General features: G+C 41.3%; 1 protein-coding gene across 2 annotated transcripts in view; it reads right to left on the reverse strand.

The window, feature by feature from the left end:
- The window catches only part of FILIP1 (filamin A interacting protein 1), a 128,747-nt gene extending 113,250 nt beyond the window's left edge, over positions 1–15,497 (reverse strand). The window contains exon 1 of one of the 2 annotated variants that reach the window (XM_062608213.1): positions 15,477–15,497. In XM_062608213.1, the coding sequence (XP_062464197.1) occupies positions 15,477–15,479 (3 nt within the window). In that variant the 5' untranslated portion in view covers positions 15,480–15,497. The remainder of the gene's footprint in view (positions 1–15,476) is intronic. The other variant, XM_062608217.1, reaches the window with a different exon arrangement.
- Between the last annotated feature and the right edge of the window lie 677 nt (positions 15,498–16,174).

The following is a 16,174-nucleotide window of genomic DNA, read 5'->3' on the forward strand; positions in this document are numbered from 1 at the left end:
AAAATAGCTTACTTCTGTCAAACTGTTCAGCAAACAATAGGCCCTCCAGATATCTCTGAATATTTGCTATAATTTACACACTGTGGTTTCACTTTCACAGATGTGGGGCATAGGAGTCTGCTTTCTACTTCCTATTATTTAAGAATTTGGTAAACAATAATGAAGAGGGCTCAGTTAAATTGGTGTTCCATTTACTTGCATGAAGAAACATGCTTACCAGTGATTGACAGTCAAAAATAAGACTCTTTTAAAAATGCCTTGGTTTTAAGCAGTGATGTTTAGAACAGTTCTCCAAAGCCACAGTTTACTGGGGCACGTTAGAAGAGACTTGTTCTTCCCTTTTTATTGACTGTTGAAAGGGCAGGAGAATTTGGATATCAGATTTTTAACAGTAACAAGAAAGAATGAAAATAGGAAAATTAAAAAAAAAAAAAAGGATTTATTGCTTTAAGAACAGCCTTGCCCTAACTTTTCCATATTAGCATAAAAACTTCCTGTATACTTTGGCATTAAAACTGTTTTTTGTATTTTTATACATATCTGTTAGAAAACATTCTCTGTAAAGAAAACAAAATTGCTACTCCTGTTATTACCATTAAGTCAGTAGTTGGAATAACAGAAAAAGATTAACCTATAACATGTTTGGCCTGAATACAAAATCTGTCACCTTCGCTCTGACTATAAAGCACCATGCTAGAATGTCACCCATGGGAGAATTTAGCACTGAAGTAGGAAAAGGAGACTAGGATCACACCAATACGTGACTGATTTAAAACATATTCTCACAGCGCTAAAGAGCAAACTGAGAAATATAACCCCTTTTCTTCCATAGATAGTGACTATAGAATTGTCTAGAAAATCCATCTGAAACAAAACCTACAATGGATGTCTAATAATCTCACTACAGAGCGGTGTTCAATACCTGTCTACTAACAGAAATTACTGAGAGGAAAATCCTCAAAGTTAGAATCATAGAATCATAGAATAGTTAGGGTTGGAAAGGACCTTAAGATCATCTAGTTCCAAACCCCCCGCCATGGGCAGGGACACTTCACACTAAACCATATCACCCAAGGCCTCGTCCAACCTGGTCTTGAACACTGCCAGGGATGGAGCATTCACAACCTCTTTGGGCAACCTGTTCCAGTGCCTCACCACCCTAACAGGAAAGAATTTCCTCCTTATATCCAATCTAAACTTCCCCTGTTTAAGTTTTAACCCATTACCCCTTGTCCTATCACTACAGTCCCTAATGAAGAGTCCCTCCCCAGCATCCTTACAGGCCCCCTTCAGACACTGGAAGGCTGCTATGAGGTCTCCACGCAGCCTTCTCTTCTCCAGGCTGAACAGCACAGCCCCAACTTTCTCAGCCTGTCTTCACATGGGAGGTGCTCCAGTCCTCTGATCATCCTTGTGGCCCTTCTCTGGACTTGTTCCAACAGTTCCATGTCCTTTTTATGTTGAGGACACGAGAACTGCACACAATACTCCAGGTGAGGTCTCACGAGAGCAAAGGGGCAGGATCACCTCCTTCGACCTGCTGGTCACACTCCTTTTGATGCAGCCCAGGATACGGCTGGCTTTCTGGGCTGCAAGCGCACACTGCCTGCTCATGTTCATTTTCTCATCAACCAACACCCCCAAAATTAGAAGAAACTACTTGAGTTTCCTATTAGTCCTTGTAAATAAGAATGCAGATTTTTAAAGAAACCAAAACAGAGATGGGAGGTGAGATGGGGAAACCCTAGGTAACATGGAAATGCATTACTGCACAGTGCAGAAATCAAGAGAGGGGTTACAGAGAGGAAACTGAACCTGCAGTGGCAATAGCTCTGCAGAATGCCTCCTCGCAACGCAGCTCCTCCTAGAAAATGAAAGGGCGAGAGAGAAAGTATTTTAAACATTCTGCACCCTTTAAACTATTGGCCTTCATGGTATAGGCAACCTCAAGAGAATGAGCAACATATGAAGCCAAATGCAAGCAACAATCACCACTGATAGCCATGTATGTTTTCTTCTTTTTCATTACCTTGATAATTTAAGCAGATCTATATTCAGCTAATTCCTAAGTATCCATTCTTTCAGTACTCAAAAGCTGAACAGCATAAAGAAAGCTGAGCAGAGAAGCCAGACTTAGTGCTGGCTAAAGAAATTTGTAAGGAAACTATATCATACTATTTAGTTTATTAGGGCATTTTTCTTTTTACAAATTAACAATATTGCTACTTTCTACTTACAATGTCATCTTTTTTTTAAAAGATGTCACAGAATCAGACAATGGTTGAGATTGGGAGGGACCTCTGGAGGTCATCTTATCCAATCCTTCTGCTCAAGCAAAGTGATCTTGAGCACCATGCCCAGACAGCTTCTGAATACTGCCAAAGATGGAGTCAATACACAAAATGAACATTGCAACAGAGCAGACTATCTCACCTAAATTTGCCATGGAGTTAGGTATACTATCTGAGCTGGTTGTTTATGCTTCCTCTATAGCCAAAGTGAGTAATTTCATCTAACTCATGTTTGGACAGTCCAAGCAAGGTAAGAAGAATCTAAACTGAAGCACAATTCCGCATCTTATATTTATCATCTTTCCAGAGTAATAATTTGTATTATTTTCATGAGTGTATTCAGTAGTATTTTTCGTGTGCTAATTTATATAACATATTTTTAAGATATAAATAAAGTTTAGGTTCAACAAAAAAGTAAATATACCAGATTTTTCATTTTCTCCAGAAATTCATGAAGTTCTGATTATTTTTATGTTTTCTAGACTCCATTGTGTCAAGACCTAAGTCTTCATAGTTAGCTGAATAAAACAAGGCCAGGCAGCAAGTTGTACTGCTGGTTCTTCACACTGATATTGCTTTCTTGGTTATTTAAGAGCTACATGTCTTCCAACATTGAAGGGCACAGTATCTAGCTGCCCTCAAAAGTCAGAGTTTAACGAGCTAAGAGAAGTCCAAGGAATCTATTGAACTACGCTTTTAAGAGATACTGAGAAAATACATGATTCAATTAATATTCAATGCTGATGCACTCTGTGCTACTTCTGTTGTATTCCTAGAATCTCTATTAAGCCTAAGATTCCTTTAACCAGAAACATCTCTTTTTGGCAAATATTACCCTCACATTCCTCCTTTTACAGAGGCAGGATGCCAAGATTTTTAAGTGTTTTGTGCTTCCCTCCTACATATTTAGCGGGTTGAGGCAGTTTGCGTGGCAGTTCGCGCAGGCAGGCGAGCGGGATGGTGAGCACTCGTCGTATGATCAGGGCCCGGTCTGGGAGCTCTGCTCTGGCTGCCCCAGCTGTGGCCAGTGTAGGCACCCAGACAGAGCCAATGAGAGGGGAGGCTGCAGTACAGAGCTCGGGGTGCAGAGAGTGCCTGCACTGGTCTGGTGAGGGAAAGGTGCACAATGGGCAGGGCTGCACTCGGTGCTCCCTGGTGGAGGTCCTCCTGCAGCAGGTGGCTGAGCTGCGGGATGCTGTCAATACGCTGCAAGATGTCAGGGAAGCTGAGAGGAAGCAGGAATGCTTGCTCCTGGCCCAAACTGTGCAGGGGCCTCGAGCTTCACCTCTACCTCATGAAGGAAAGAAGGAGGCTGTTAACCCAGGAAGCTGGAAATTAGTGACAAAAAAGAAACAACAAAAAAAAGAAGGAAAAGGACAACCAAAAGCAAGGGGCTTCCCCCTAAATCCCCTGTCCCCACGCAGAACCGCTTTGCTGTCCTGCAGGGGCTAATGAGGAAACACACTCGAGCCAGAAACAGCCAGCTGATGCCCTGGTAAAGATCTCTACTGGTGCTGCTAGGAAAAAGCGGCGGGTCGTAGTAGTAGGGAACTCTACACTGAAAGGGACAGAAGCACTTGTCTGCCGTCCAGACCCCGTCTCAAGGGAGGTGTGTTGCCTACCAGGGGCACGGATCAGGGATGTGGCAGAGAGGCTGCCTGCTCTAGTAAGTCCCATGGACTATTACCCACACCTGGTGATACATGTGGGTGCTAGGGATATAGATAGTAGTAGCCTGGGAAACATAAAGAAGGACTGCAGAGCCCTGGGAGAGGTGGTTAGGGGATCTGGAGCTCAGGTAGTCTTTTCATCAATTCTCCAGGATGCAGGTGAGGACCTAAAAAAAGCTAGGAGGATTAGCCGGGTTAATAACTGGTTAAAAGGGTGGTGTCATAGTAGGGGTTTGGGTGTCTTGAACACGGGACCCAAGCTTGTAGGCCAGGTCTAGTGGGGGCTGGTGCAGCTGGTCTGATGATAAGGAAGGGAAAGAGCAGTTTTGGTAGGAGGCTTGCCAGACTGGTCAAGGAGGCTTTAAAGTAGATGTGTTGGGGAGGGGGCATCATTCCATTCCAACACACCCAGTCAGTTGCCAGCACCTATAATAAATGCTCGGAGCACTGTAGAGATATCCCAGCTGCTCCAGCCAATGAGCAGGCTTCAGTTGGAGCTCGGCTCAGATCCCTCTATACGAATGGCCGTCGCATGGAGAACAAACAAGAGGAATTAGAGATGTGTGCACATCTAGGGGAGTATGATATAACAGGCATCACAGAAACATGGTGGGATGGCTCTTATGACTGGAGTGTTGGAATGGAAGGTTACAGGATCTTTAGGAAAGACAGGCCTGGCAGGCGGGGAGGGGGAGTTGCCCTTTATGTTAGGGATAGGCTGGAGAGTATGGAACTGTCTGGGGACAGGTGAGCAGTCCACAGAGAGTTTGTGGAATATAGCTATGGGAGACATTACTGTGGGGATCTGTTACAGACTGCCTGATCAAGGACAACCTGCGGATGAAGCACTCCATAGATAGGAAAAGCCTCACGCTTGCATGCCCTTGTTCTCATGGGTGACTTCAACCACCCTGACATCTGTTGGAAGGACGGTACGGGCCGGCACAAGCAATCCAGGAGGTTACTCGATTGTGTAGAAGACAACTTCCTTCTGTAAGTAATAGAGGAGCCGACAAGGAGAGGTGCCATGCTTGACCTCGTGCTCACCAACAGGGAAGGGCTCGTTGGAAATGTGACTCTCCAGGGCAGCCTTGGATGCAGCGATCATGAGATGCTCGAATTTGAGATCCTCAGGACAGTGAGAAGAGCGTGCAGCAAGCTCACTGCCCTGGACTTCAAAAGAGCAGACTTTGGCCTCTTCAGGAACCTGCTTCGGAAGGTTCCATGGGATACAGCCCTAGAGGGCAGAGGGGCCCAAGACTGTTGGTTGATATTCAAGGATCACCTGCTACAAGCTCAGGAGTGTTGCATCCCAACCAGAAGGAAGTGCAGCAGGAGGGCCAGGAGACCTCCTTGGACGGATAAGGAGCTGCTGAGGAAAATTCAAATGAAAAAAGAGGCTTATAATAAGTGGAAGCAAGGACAGGTGGCATGGGAAGAGTACAGGGATGTTGTCCGGGAAGCTAGGGACCAGGTTAGGAAAGCTAAGGCCCAGTTAGAATTAAACTTAGCTAGAGGTATTAAAGATAACAGGAAGGGATTCTACAGGTACATAGAAAATAAAAAAAAAGACTAGGGAGAATGTAGGCCCCCTCAGGAAGCTTTCGGGAGAGCTGGCTACCCTGGATTTGGAGAAAGCTGAGGTTCTGAATGACTTCTTTGCCTCGGTCTTCACTGGCAAATGCTCTGACCCCACCACCCAAATCTTGGAAGGCAGATGCAGGGACTGTGAGAATGAAGACCTTGGGCCCACTGTAGGAGAGGATCTGGTTTGAGACCATCTTAAAAATCTGAATGTGCACAAGTCCATGGGACCTGATGAGATCCATCTGCGGGTCCTAAAGGAGCTGGCGAATGAAGTTGCGAAGCCACTGTCCATCATATTTGAGAAATCATGGCAGTCAGGTGAAGTTCCCAATGATTGGAAAAAGGGAAATATAACCCCCATTTTCAAGAAGGGGAAAATGGATGACCCGGGGAATTACAGACCAGTCAGTCTCACCTCTGTGCCTGGCAAAAGCTTGGAGCAGATTCTCCTGGAAGGCATGCTAAGGCACATGAAAAACAACAAGGTGCTTGGTGACAGCCAGCATGGCTTCACTAAGGGCAAATCCTGCCTGACCAATTTCGTGGCCTTCTGTGATGGGGCTACGGAACTGAAGGACAGGGGTAGAGCAGCTGATGTCATCTACCTGGACTTGTGTAAAGCGTTCGACACTGTCCCACACGACATCCTTGTCTCTAAATTGGAGAGACATCAATTTGATGGATGGAACACTCGGTGGATAAAGAACTGGCTGGATGGCTGCACGCAAAGAGTTGTGGTCAATGGCTCCATGTCTGGCTGGAGACCAGTAATGAGTGGTGTTCCTCAGGGATCGGTGTTGGGACCGGTCTTGTTTAACATCTTTGTTGCTGACATGGTGTCGTGGTTTAAACCCAGTCAGGTAATTCGTTCGCTCACGCCTTGCCCTCCCCCTGCTCTCGGAGGGACGGAGAGGAGAATCAAAAAGAATGCAACTCCCACGGGTTGAGATACGAACAGTTTAGTAACTAAGGTATAACACAAATCCCTACTGCTACCACCAATGATACTAATGATAAAGGAAATAACAAGGGAAGAGAATACATCATCTCACCACCAGCCAACCGATAACTCGCCCCCCCAGCCCGACCAAGCTCTGACCGATACCTCCTCCAACCCTGCAGTCTCCCAGCCCTTCCGGCTAACTCCCAGTTCCATCCTGGGCATGACGTGCTGTGGTATGGAATACTTCTTTGGTCAGTTTGGGTCAGGTGTCCTGTCTCTGCTTCCTCCTGGCTTCCCCTCCTCCCTGGCAGAGCATGAGGCTCACAAAGTCCTTGGCCAAACCAAAACATTGCTTGTTATCAGCTCCGTTCCCGAGCTGAAAGTCAAAACATTGCACTGCACCAGCTACCAAGAAGGGGGAAAATGACTGCTACTGCTGAACCCAGGACACATGGACAGTGGGATCGAGTGCGCCCTCAGCAAGTTTGCTGATGACACCAAGCTGTGTGGTTCAGCTGATACCATGGAGGGAAGGAATGCCATCCAGAGGGACCTCAACACGCTTGTGAGGTGGGCTGATGCCAACCTCATGAAGTTTAACCATGCCAAGTGCAAGGTCCCACACCTGGGTTGGAGCAATCCCAGGCACAGCTACAGGTTGGGCAGAGATTCAGAGCAGCCCTGTGGAGAAGAACTTGGGGGTGCTCGTTGATGAGAAAATGAACATGGGCCGGCTTCAGTGTGCACTTGAAGCCCAGAAAGCCAACCTCACCTGGAGTATTGTGTACAGTTCTGGTGTCCTCAACATAAAAAGGACTTGGAACTGTTGGAACAAGTCCAGAGAAGGGCCACAAGGATGATCAGAGGACTGGAGCACCTCCTTTATGAAGACAGGCTGAGGAAGCTGGGGCTGTTCAGCCTGGAGAAGAGAAGGCTGCGTGGAGACCTCATAGCAGCCTTCCAGTATCTGAAGGGGGCCTATAGGGATGCTGGAGAGGGACTCTTCATTAGAGACTGTAGTGATAGGACAAGGGGTAACGAGTTAAAACTTAAACAGGGGAAGTTTAAATTGGATATAAGAAGGAAATTCTTTCCTGTTAGGGTGGTGAGGCACTGGAACAGGTTGCCCAGGGAGGTTGTGAATGCTCCATCCCTGGCAGTGTTCAAGACCACGCTGGACGAGGCCTTGGGGGATATGAATTAGCCTAAGGTGTCCCTGCCCACGGCAGGGGGTTGGAACTACATGATCTTAAGGTCCTTTCCAACCCTAACTATTCTATGTTTCTATTCTATGATTCTATGATATATACCTTTAAAAACTGAGGCTTAGTTTATTTTGTCATGTATTCCCCAGAAGTCCTTCGTATTAAGCAGATTTTCTTTCTCCCTTAGGTCTAAGTAAATCCTTCTGCAAACTCAAGAAGACACTCATGAATCTCAAACTATTCGTCTATACCTCTGTCAGAAGGATGCCCTCCAGATCATCCACTAAGTGCTTTGGTATTGCTCACTTTTTAGTGTTGCATGTATGAAAGGATGTGATATAAAAAATTTCCAGCAAATAATGAATTTCTAGGGCACCATCAGTAAGATTAGTTTAATCTTCAGAAAACAAGTAATAGATAAAAAGAAATAAAATAGATATTACCCTCCAGACCATAGTGAAATAGCGGGGAATTAAACAGAATAGAACAACATGACCATTTTAAGTTAAAAACAAGACAAATCAGAAAAGCATTGCAAAAGAAGTGAAACAAATAATTCATAACAGAGAGTAACAAAGTACTGAAGCAGCACCTGAGCACCTGAAGAAAAGATTAGTTCTGCTGTATCTGAAGGGTATGGCTGGTTTGTCGCATACAGCTGTAGTGCTCTATAAGACAAAAAAACACAAACAAACAAACACAAAATAATTGCTTGCTAGTCAAAGGAACAAAATCTGATGAAGAACTCTGTAATCTTTATCTGAAATATTAGTACGAATTGCATCTTAAGGAATAAGCTGACAAATCTGAGAGAAAAAGCTCTTCAGAAACAGCCAAGCAAATAATCCATCCAGAAAGGAAATTGAAACATGCAGGTAAGAAACCAGTAAAATGGTGGGATAGACAGTTAGTGCACCCAATGTATTGTAGCAGGAGTATAGAAGTTTCAGTGATGAGGCCAATTTATAAACCTTAATTAGACATAGACAAGTGTTTTATGAAATCAGTTTGACCTAAACTGCCAGCTGATAGACATTGTTAAATGTAAGCCTCTCCAAATCCAATAATAATAAACTCTTTAGTAGGAGTATGAGTTTCAAACCTTTACCTACACTGAGGTTTATTTCTACCATTCAAAAGAAAATACAGCTGTCATCACACAGAGCAAGAGCCGGCCACCAAGGTAGACCTTTATCTGCAAACATGGGGATTTGATTTTTTTCACATATATATATATGTGTGTGTGTATAGGAGGACATACAAAGACATAGAATAAGCTGTTTTGCCTCAAACATCTAAATGAACTTTAGCACTCATTAAAGCAAAGGACATGCTCATAGATTACTGTAACATCAAAAGAGAAATATGATGAGAAATTGAAGTAAAATAGTAAGGGATTTTAAAAGTTTTCTGGGCTGATAATAGAACTGATCTAACTATTGCACTGAAGTATAAAGTAGCTTCCTGTGAACACAGATTACTGTAAACACTCTAGCTTCACTCAGGCCTGAGAGAAAGACATCAACTCAAGATGCTGAAACCCATCTGAGGACAACGTTCATTTCTAAAAGGCCAAATATTGCACAAACAGTGTGTCTTCGAAACATTTTCTTTTGGGAAGGGACTAAAAGAAAGGAGAGGCCAGCCTCCGCCCGTGCACAGTAAAGGTGACGGGCTGGCAGAGTGCTTGCTTTCCATCTGTTTCCACACATAGAAGCTTTCCAGATCTTGTCACTCTTAGATCAGTATAAACAATGTGTTCAAACTGAAAAGGAAATATTCTCTGCAATTCTTCAGGAAGTACAGAAAAACAGACAAAGAAAAATACAGAAAATAACTGGTTTGTATCTGCTAACAGCATGTTTGGAGTAGGTCTTAGGAATAACAGAGTGCACAAGGCAGCAGCACAGAGACAGTCACTGGAGCTGTAAGTAAGTGGGACATGCACAGTACAGCAGCACATCACAGGCCTTCCACACCCCGTAAATACCTAGAACTGGTGGGACAAAGCAAACCTGGGCAAACACTGCATTTAAGTGTAGATGGTAATCTATATGACACTTCTCGGCAATCAAACTACTGATCTCAAATCATCAGGATGCCAGCGGTAGCTTTGGTACAGAATGAGAGCTACATATGAGTTTTATTAGGATGGGGCTCCTCACCAGCTCCCTGCTACACCATTTTCCTCTTAGATATAAAGAAGTTAACAATAGCTGAGCATAGCAGGCTCACAGAAAAGCAAAGGATAGCCAGGGTTAGAAGTTAAAAGTAGCACTGCCTACACAAGAGCAAGAGAGAGCCTCCACTGTGCTTGTAAGGACACAGGCAGGACTAGTCACCCCTAGGAAAAAACTGTACCCTAGAGTGCATCACTGCATTTCCCAGCAAAGAGCAGTATCTCCTTACTTTGAGATCTTTCTTCATCAAAACCTGTAGAGGCTCAGAGGCACTGTGAGAAGAAGTCCTTACACTACTGTCTTCAGGTCATGGACATAAGCTGGAGGGGTTTTAGTGAATAACCTTTGACTGTTTAATCACTCTTTTTTTGTTGCCACTGATTCCCTGTTTTTTTTCTTCAATCCTAGCTATTGTGTGTCCTTTTATTCTATCCCAGATATTTTCCTGGACACATTACAAGAATGAGTGGAAAAATAGGTTATTCCACAAATACTAAGATCCGTACTTTTGAGAGATTCCACAAAGAACAAAATCTAGTCCAAACAGATATGAGTCATATATGCTTTAAAACCATTTATAGAACTAAATATGAACATCTCCCTATTCTTTTATATAAATATTTCTGACATCCCAGATCTTCCTTCTGGTTTCTTCGATGCATAACTAAGTACAAAGGAAGGCAGAGAATATTTTCTCATGTTTTCAATAATTCTTCAATATCATTATCTTTACAAATTATAATTTTATAAATATTACAAAATTACCACATTACAACAGAATAAGCACTATAGAAAACCCAATTTATAAAGAACAACCTCAGAAACAAAGACAATAGATTTTTGTTTTCTATACTGTTTGAGTAAAATAAAAATAGATGAGTTAAAAAACATAAAAGGAAAAGGAGGAGCACTGAAATGTTCTGAAAAAACACTAATGAGCATACCCTCCCAAATTCCTCTTCTTTGACTTCACCACAATCAAGAAATTAATTCCTCTGGTATGTAAACAGGTTTGTCTTCTGTTCAGCTACCGACAAAATTAAGTCAGCCTTCACCTGACCTTTGCAAACAATGGAACCACAGAGATACAGATTCGCTGGACTGCCCAACAGCTTCTAAAGCTTCTCATTCTTTCTTTGGCACACATGGTAAAACAGCAATGCACTCTCTGTTAAAAACCCCACACAGCAGTTCCCTGATTAACTTTTGTTACTTTTCTAGCTCTGTCAGTTTAACAAACTGCAAATTGCAACTTTTAAGTGCATTGTAATATGAAAACGTTGCTCAAACTCTATCCCGCATCTCTGAGACTAATTTAAGATGCAAATAGTGATTACACAGAAATGCGTCGTTTTATTACTGGTCAGAATAAGAAATCCCACAATTGCTCTTCATATAAGGAGTGCGGCTGTGAGAAATCCGGTACCTGAGGAGAAGACACTTCAGATTAGGTATTCCCATCTAACAAAACTTCAGGGATGTTTCTGTAACTTTGGCCAATGAACTTCACATTAAATGGAAGGAAAACACAACCATAGTGAGCTTGAGATAACTATGTATTATATGATAAGTAGAAAGATGTCAACAAATTGCAGCTTAAAAACTCCACATTTGGTACCAAACAATAATTGGTTTGAAAGTTTTGCATCTAAAACCAGAGGAATTTTTACAGGAAGGAGAGGCAAGTAGGGGCAAAAGGCTCTTTTTCCCATGTTCTGATGTGAACAGAGAGTCCCCCTCATCATTATATTATGATATCCATAGCACAGATCATATACATTATGATCAGCTTGGGATTCAGCTGTACTAACATACAAAGCTCTGGCATTCATGAATGCTTTTGAGCTAGTTGCCCAGTCTCCCTGGGCTGTTGAGATAAACAAGCATTTCCAAACAGTAGCTCCCCTTCTACTAATAGAGTCAGTGAAATCACTCCCTAGAAGTGTTTCTTTTCCTCCACTGATCAGAAGATGCTGAGGTTAAATCAGATGTCCCTCACATGTGAAACTAGCTGATATGACTCTTACACTTACCATCCTAACTACTGATTTGAGATCTCGGGTATCTGTCTGTACCCCTGGTGAAAAATTGCATTTCCTGCACAAATCTGAAGCTCTCATTATGCAGCTATTTTAAAAGACTAATTTTCTGTTCTCTATCTTCATTACATTGAGCAGCCTTATGTTTTCCATTTTTTCTTCAGCCCTTCTGTCTAGCCAGAAAATCAGCCACAGATAGAGAAGACTAGTGAGACCTACTAACTAAGCGTCAAGAAATATACTTACCTTGGGAATAAATGCATAGCTAAGCTAATAATATTTTCCTCCTAGTTTCAACCCAACTTTTCTACTTGAACTTGAGCTTGATGTAAACTACTTCTGTGGTCATTCTAACATCAGCTGAAGCCAGTATAAACAAGGAAGGGCATAGCATAAAAAAACCAAAATCTCTTGAAAGCATCCTTGTTATCCCAGGAAAGTTTAATGAGCCTGATCCAAGCCTTATTTATATCAGATCTTTATAAAGACCACTACATCATACTCACTGTATGCAAAATAATAATAGAAAACAAAAACAAACAAACAAAACAATGAAAAAAAAGCACCAGAAAATAACTAAACTGCCTTAGGCAGACTTAGGCTGGTAGCAGACACTATTACCATGCTATATTAGTTGGCTGTATTTGTAGAGATATGTCCCAGTATACTATATAGTAGATGCTCTGTTACTCTACTATCCAGTGTAGAGTGAATGAGTGTAACTGGTGAAAGAACAGATTATGTTTATTATACCTGTATTTGAATAAGAGTTTATTAGGTTAATCCTAAAAATAATAAAACTCAAACTAGCATCTGTTTTTATATCTTATGCTCACATATCCTAATGACAAATATTACAAGTATAGAGGACGGAAAGGGTCTTCAGTGAAGAGCTTGCCTACTCAGACATTTACTAAAAGAGCGGCCTGCAAACTTTGGCAGCTGCCTGAATCTGGAAGATACTAGTGCCATAAATTGAGGTTTCCCACCATGAACAGCTCTGAAGACTCCCCACTCCCTGCTGATATCATTACCAACAGGAAAATTAACACAGGTCACAAATAAGAAAATTTTTTAGGAACTTTAACTAAAACAATGTATAAACAAGACTTACAGATAGGTAATGTTTGAATTTTTATAAATATTCATAGAAATTTAATGACTAAATTTGCCCTAAATTATAAAGGTGAATCAACAAGAGCTATATGCCTGTAGAGAAGTGGTGAGAGTTTGGGCCATTACTAATAACACAAGCCTTTGGGCTACAGGCATTGTCTGCATTTGAAAACTAGTTTCTCATGGATATTTTCTCTCATTATGAAACCATCATAGCAAATGGTAAACTGAATAGGCTTTGTTAAAGAAGTCCCAGGGGCTGCAGTACTCTTGGTAGAGATACACTGAGGCTGCAAATTTTGGATCTGAGACTAGATTTCAAGCATACTAAAGTTCATGAATAATTGGTTCCAGGAGTTAGTCCCATTCTAAACATGGGGAACATTTGCAAAATTCCTAACTGGAAATGAGTGTTGAACATCATCAGGGTTTGGAGTTATTCATCTTCAGGGTTTTAACTAGGACCCATCTGTAAGTCAGGGCTAGATAACAAACGGAGGAACTGCAGAAGAAACCTTACACTGTGTGAGTGCATTGCACTCACAGTGCCTTTGTCATCTGTCCTCATTTTTAATATTATTGCATTTTCCAGTGATCACTCTAAGTGTCTATATACTGCTAGTCTGAGTTTTAATAAGCTAGCAATTACTGGCATGCTGTTACAAACCAATTATTTAAATATCGTATCTTATGTTCTGCCTTTAAAGAGACACCATTGAAAGCTGCATGAGATGTTTTTATTTGTTTGAGGCGTTTCTACCCGAAAACAAAAAGATTTGTTGTGGTGCAGTAACACCAGTTTTCACATTATCTGCAGGGGTTATTAGAACAGGGCGCCTTTCCATAGCTCCTAAATGACTACATAATGCCATCTAGTGGTATAGGGCTTCAGTTCTTTTGAAAATGCTAAATTCAGCTTGTTAGTCACTTAGGGTGTCTAACTGTGAGACTTGTGACCGAAACCATCATAATTATGACTTTGGTGCTTAAAATAAACTGATCCTCTAAATTTAAAGACTTCAAAACTTATTATAATCCATTTAGATTTCAAACTGTATTATTATCAACTATAACAAGCACAATACCTAACTAGTTATTTTGAGTCTCAGGACAAATACACGGCACACATTCTCACGACTGATGCAAATATATTTCAGCTATTAGGAAAACACAAGGTGCATAGCAAAACCTAACAATGTGGTTATATATTTATAACTCATCACATTTAACATGCACCACTTACAAAGGTCTCAGGTCGAGTCAGTGCTCAATGGGCCACGTGGTACACAGCCACTTGAGAAGCACAGTGAAGCACAGGGGTTCTTATTCTACTGGATCCTTTATACAACTCCTTTAGAAAGAAATCATTTTCTACCAGCCTTTAAATGTCTCCATTTTACCAGCCTCACTAACAGAAGACTAAGTTTCTGGCTTCACCATCTCTCGCTACACCTATATGAGCAAATAACAATGAGGCCACATGGCTCTACTTTACCCCCTTCCAGACTGCCTACTTTTGTGAGTAGACCTTGGCCTGTGCTAACTTGCATCTTCCCCAGGCAACATATAGGAAAATGTTGGCTGGCACAAACAACAAATGGTTGCAGGTTCTGCTCTGATAATTTAAAGAATGGTCATGTGTCAATGCTCAGGCCCACAGTTTGGATCAGCTTAATTTACTAGTAAAGACGTACTGTCCATTTTTTCATGAATACATGAGCTACAACTGTCTCTCACTGCCCATTCTTAAGAAGTTGTCAACTCTTTTGGTCTTAGATCATAATACAAATGTAGGTGGATAAAATGAACCATTCTCAGAAACTATTCTCCTTTTTCCACTTGCACCCTGTGGTCTCCAAAGAGATCACAGAGTGAGCAGTTTTGATGCTTTGTTACATGATGCTTCCTAAGCAGCCCTTGTCAGTCTAAGCTTTCATTTAAAGATGGTGTAGTTCTAATTATTTTCACTGAAAGACTGAGTAGCATGTAAAGCACATGGTGCTCTTTTCAGTTTGTTAATGACTTTTTTAAACACTATAGTTCCCATTCAGTTGTATGCCCTCTGCCTTCTTGTGGAAATACGTAAATTTTTGTCATGAGATCAGTAAAACAGTGACAAAAATACCTTCCCAAAAATCAGAAACTAAATTTTCTAACCATAATAAACTTGCTAAATATCTTACTATCATACACCTTACATATATGCATATGTATATATAAGTATATATCACAAAAAAATCTAAGTCAAACAACATAACCTTTAACAACAGCATAAATTACTTGAGGTTTTCTTCCATACTGTGTTTGCTATGGAGTCAAAAAGATATTAAGCAATAGAACCCATTGACTTAATCCACTGACTTAAGATCAAAAATTAATTTTCCAACATTTTTCTTCTAGGAATATTGTAACATAAAACTGAATTAAAAACCAACACTTTCTTACCATCACCTTTGTCACCGTTTTCCAAAAGTTTCTGGACATTCTACTTTGTTCCTGAATTCAAAATCAAAGAGAAAAGATCAGATACACATCCTGAATGATGTTTTAAAGTGCATAAAGAGTAAAAAGCCCATTCACATCCAGTGAGATTTCTTAGAGAGCTCAGTTAAAATTTGCAAACACAGTACACTAAATGTTTGCCATCTAGTCTGTGTCACTGGTTAGATACTAGAAAATGTCTTAAAGAGTACTTTGATTCTATTTAAGCGTGGGATGTACTGTCCACAACAACATTATGCATATTTTTCCCTTACATAATGTCCTGGGTACAATGAACAAGGTCAGTATACACCAGATTTACTAGTAGGAGTAATGGCAGCATGGAATAAATATTTGGCATGATAAATACATTTCTGTTTCCCTCATTAACTACTACCATGGGACACTTAAAATCACAAGAAGTATACACAGTAATTATAGAAATTTAAACAACACTGTTTTGACATAGAAAAAAGCAAAGGCAAGTTGACATCTTTTCTTTTAAAAACAGAGCAAAAATTTCAACAGCGAGGCTTTTAAATGCCTGTCTTTAGATCATGGAACAATCACCACTTTGTACTTCATCCCACATATGTATAACCTGCAGACTGAGAACAGATTATCTAAAGCATTTGCTTATTTGTAACAAAGCCTGGCATCTG

This window comes from Pezoporus occidentalis, unplaced genomic scaffold (genome assembly GCF_034315485.1).
Source record: "Pezoporus occidentalis ecotype Australia unplaced genomic scaffold, CSIRO_AGI_Poc_V1 ctg13, whole genome shotgun sequence".
In the NCBI taxonomy this organism is placed as follows: Eukaryota; Metazoa; Chordata; class Aves; order Psittaciformes; family Psittacidae; genus Pezoporus; species Pezoporus occidentalis.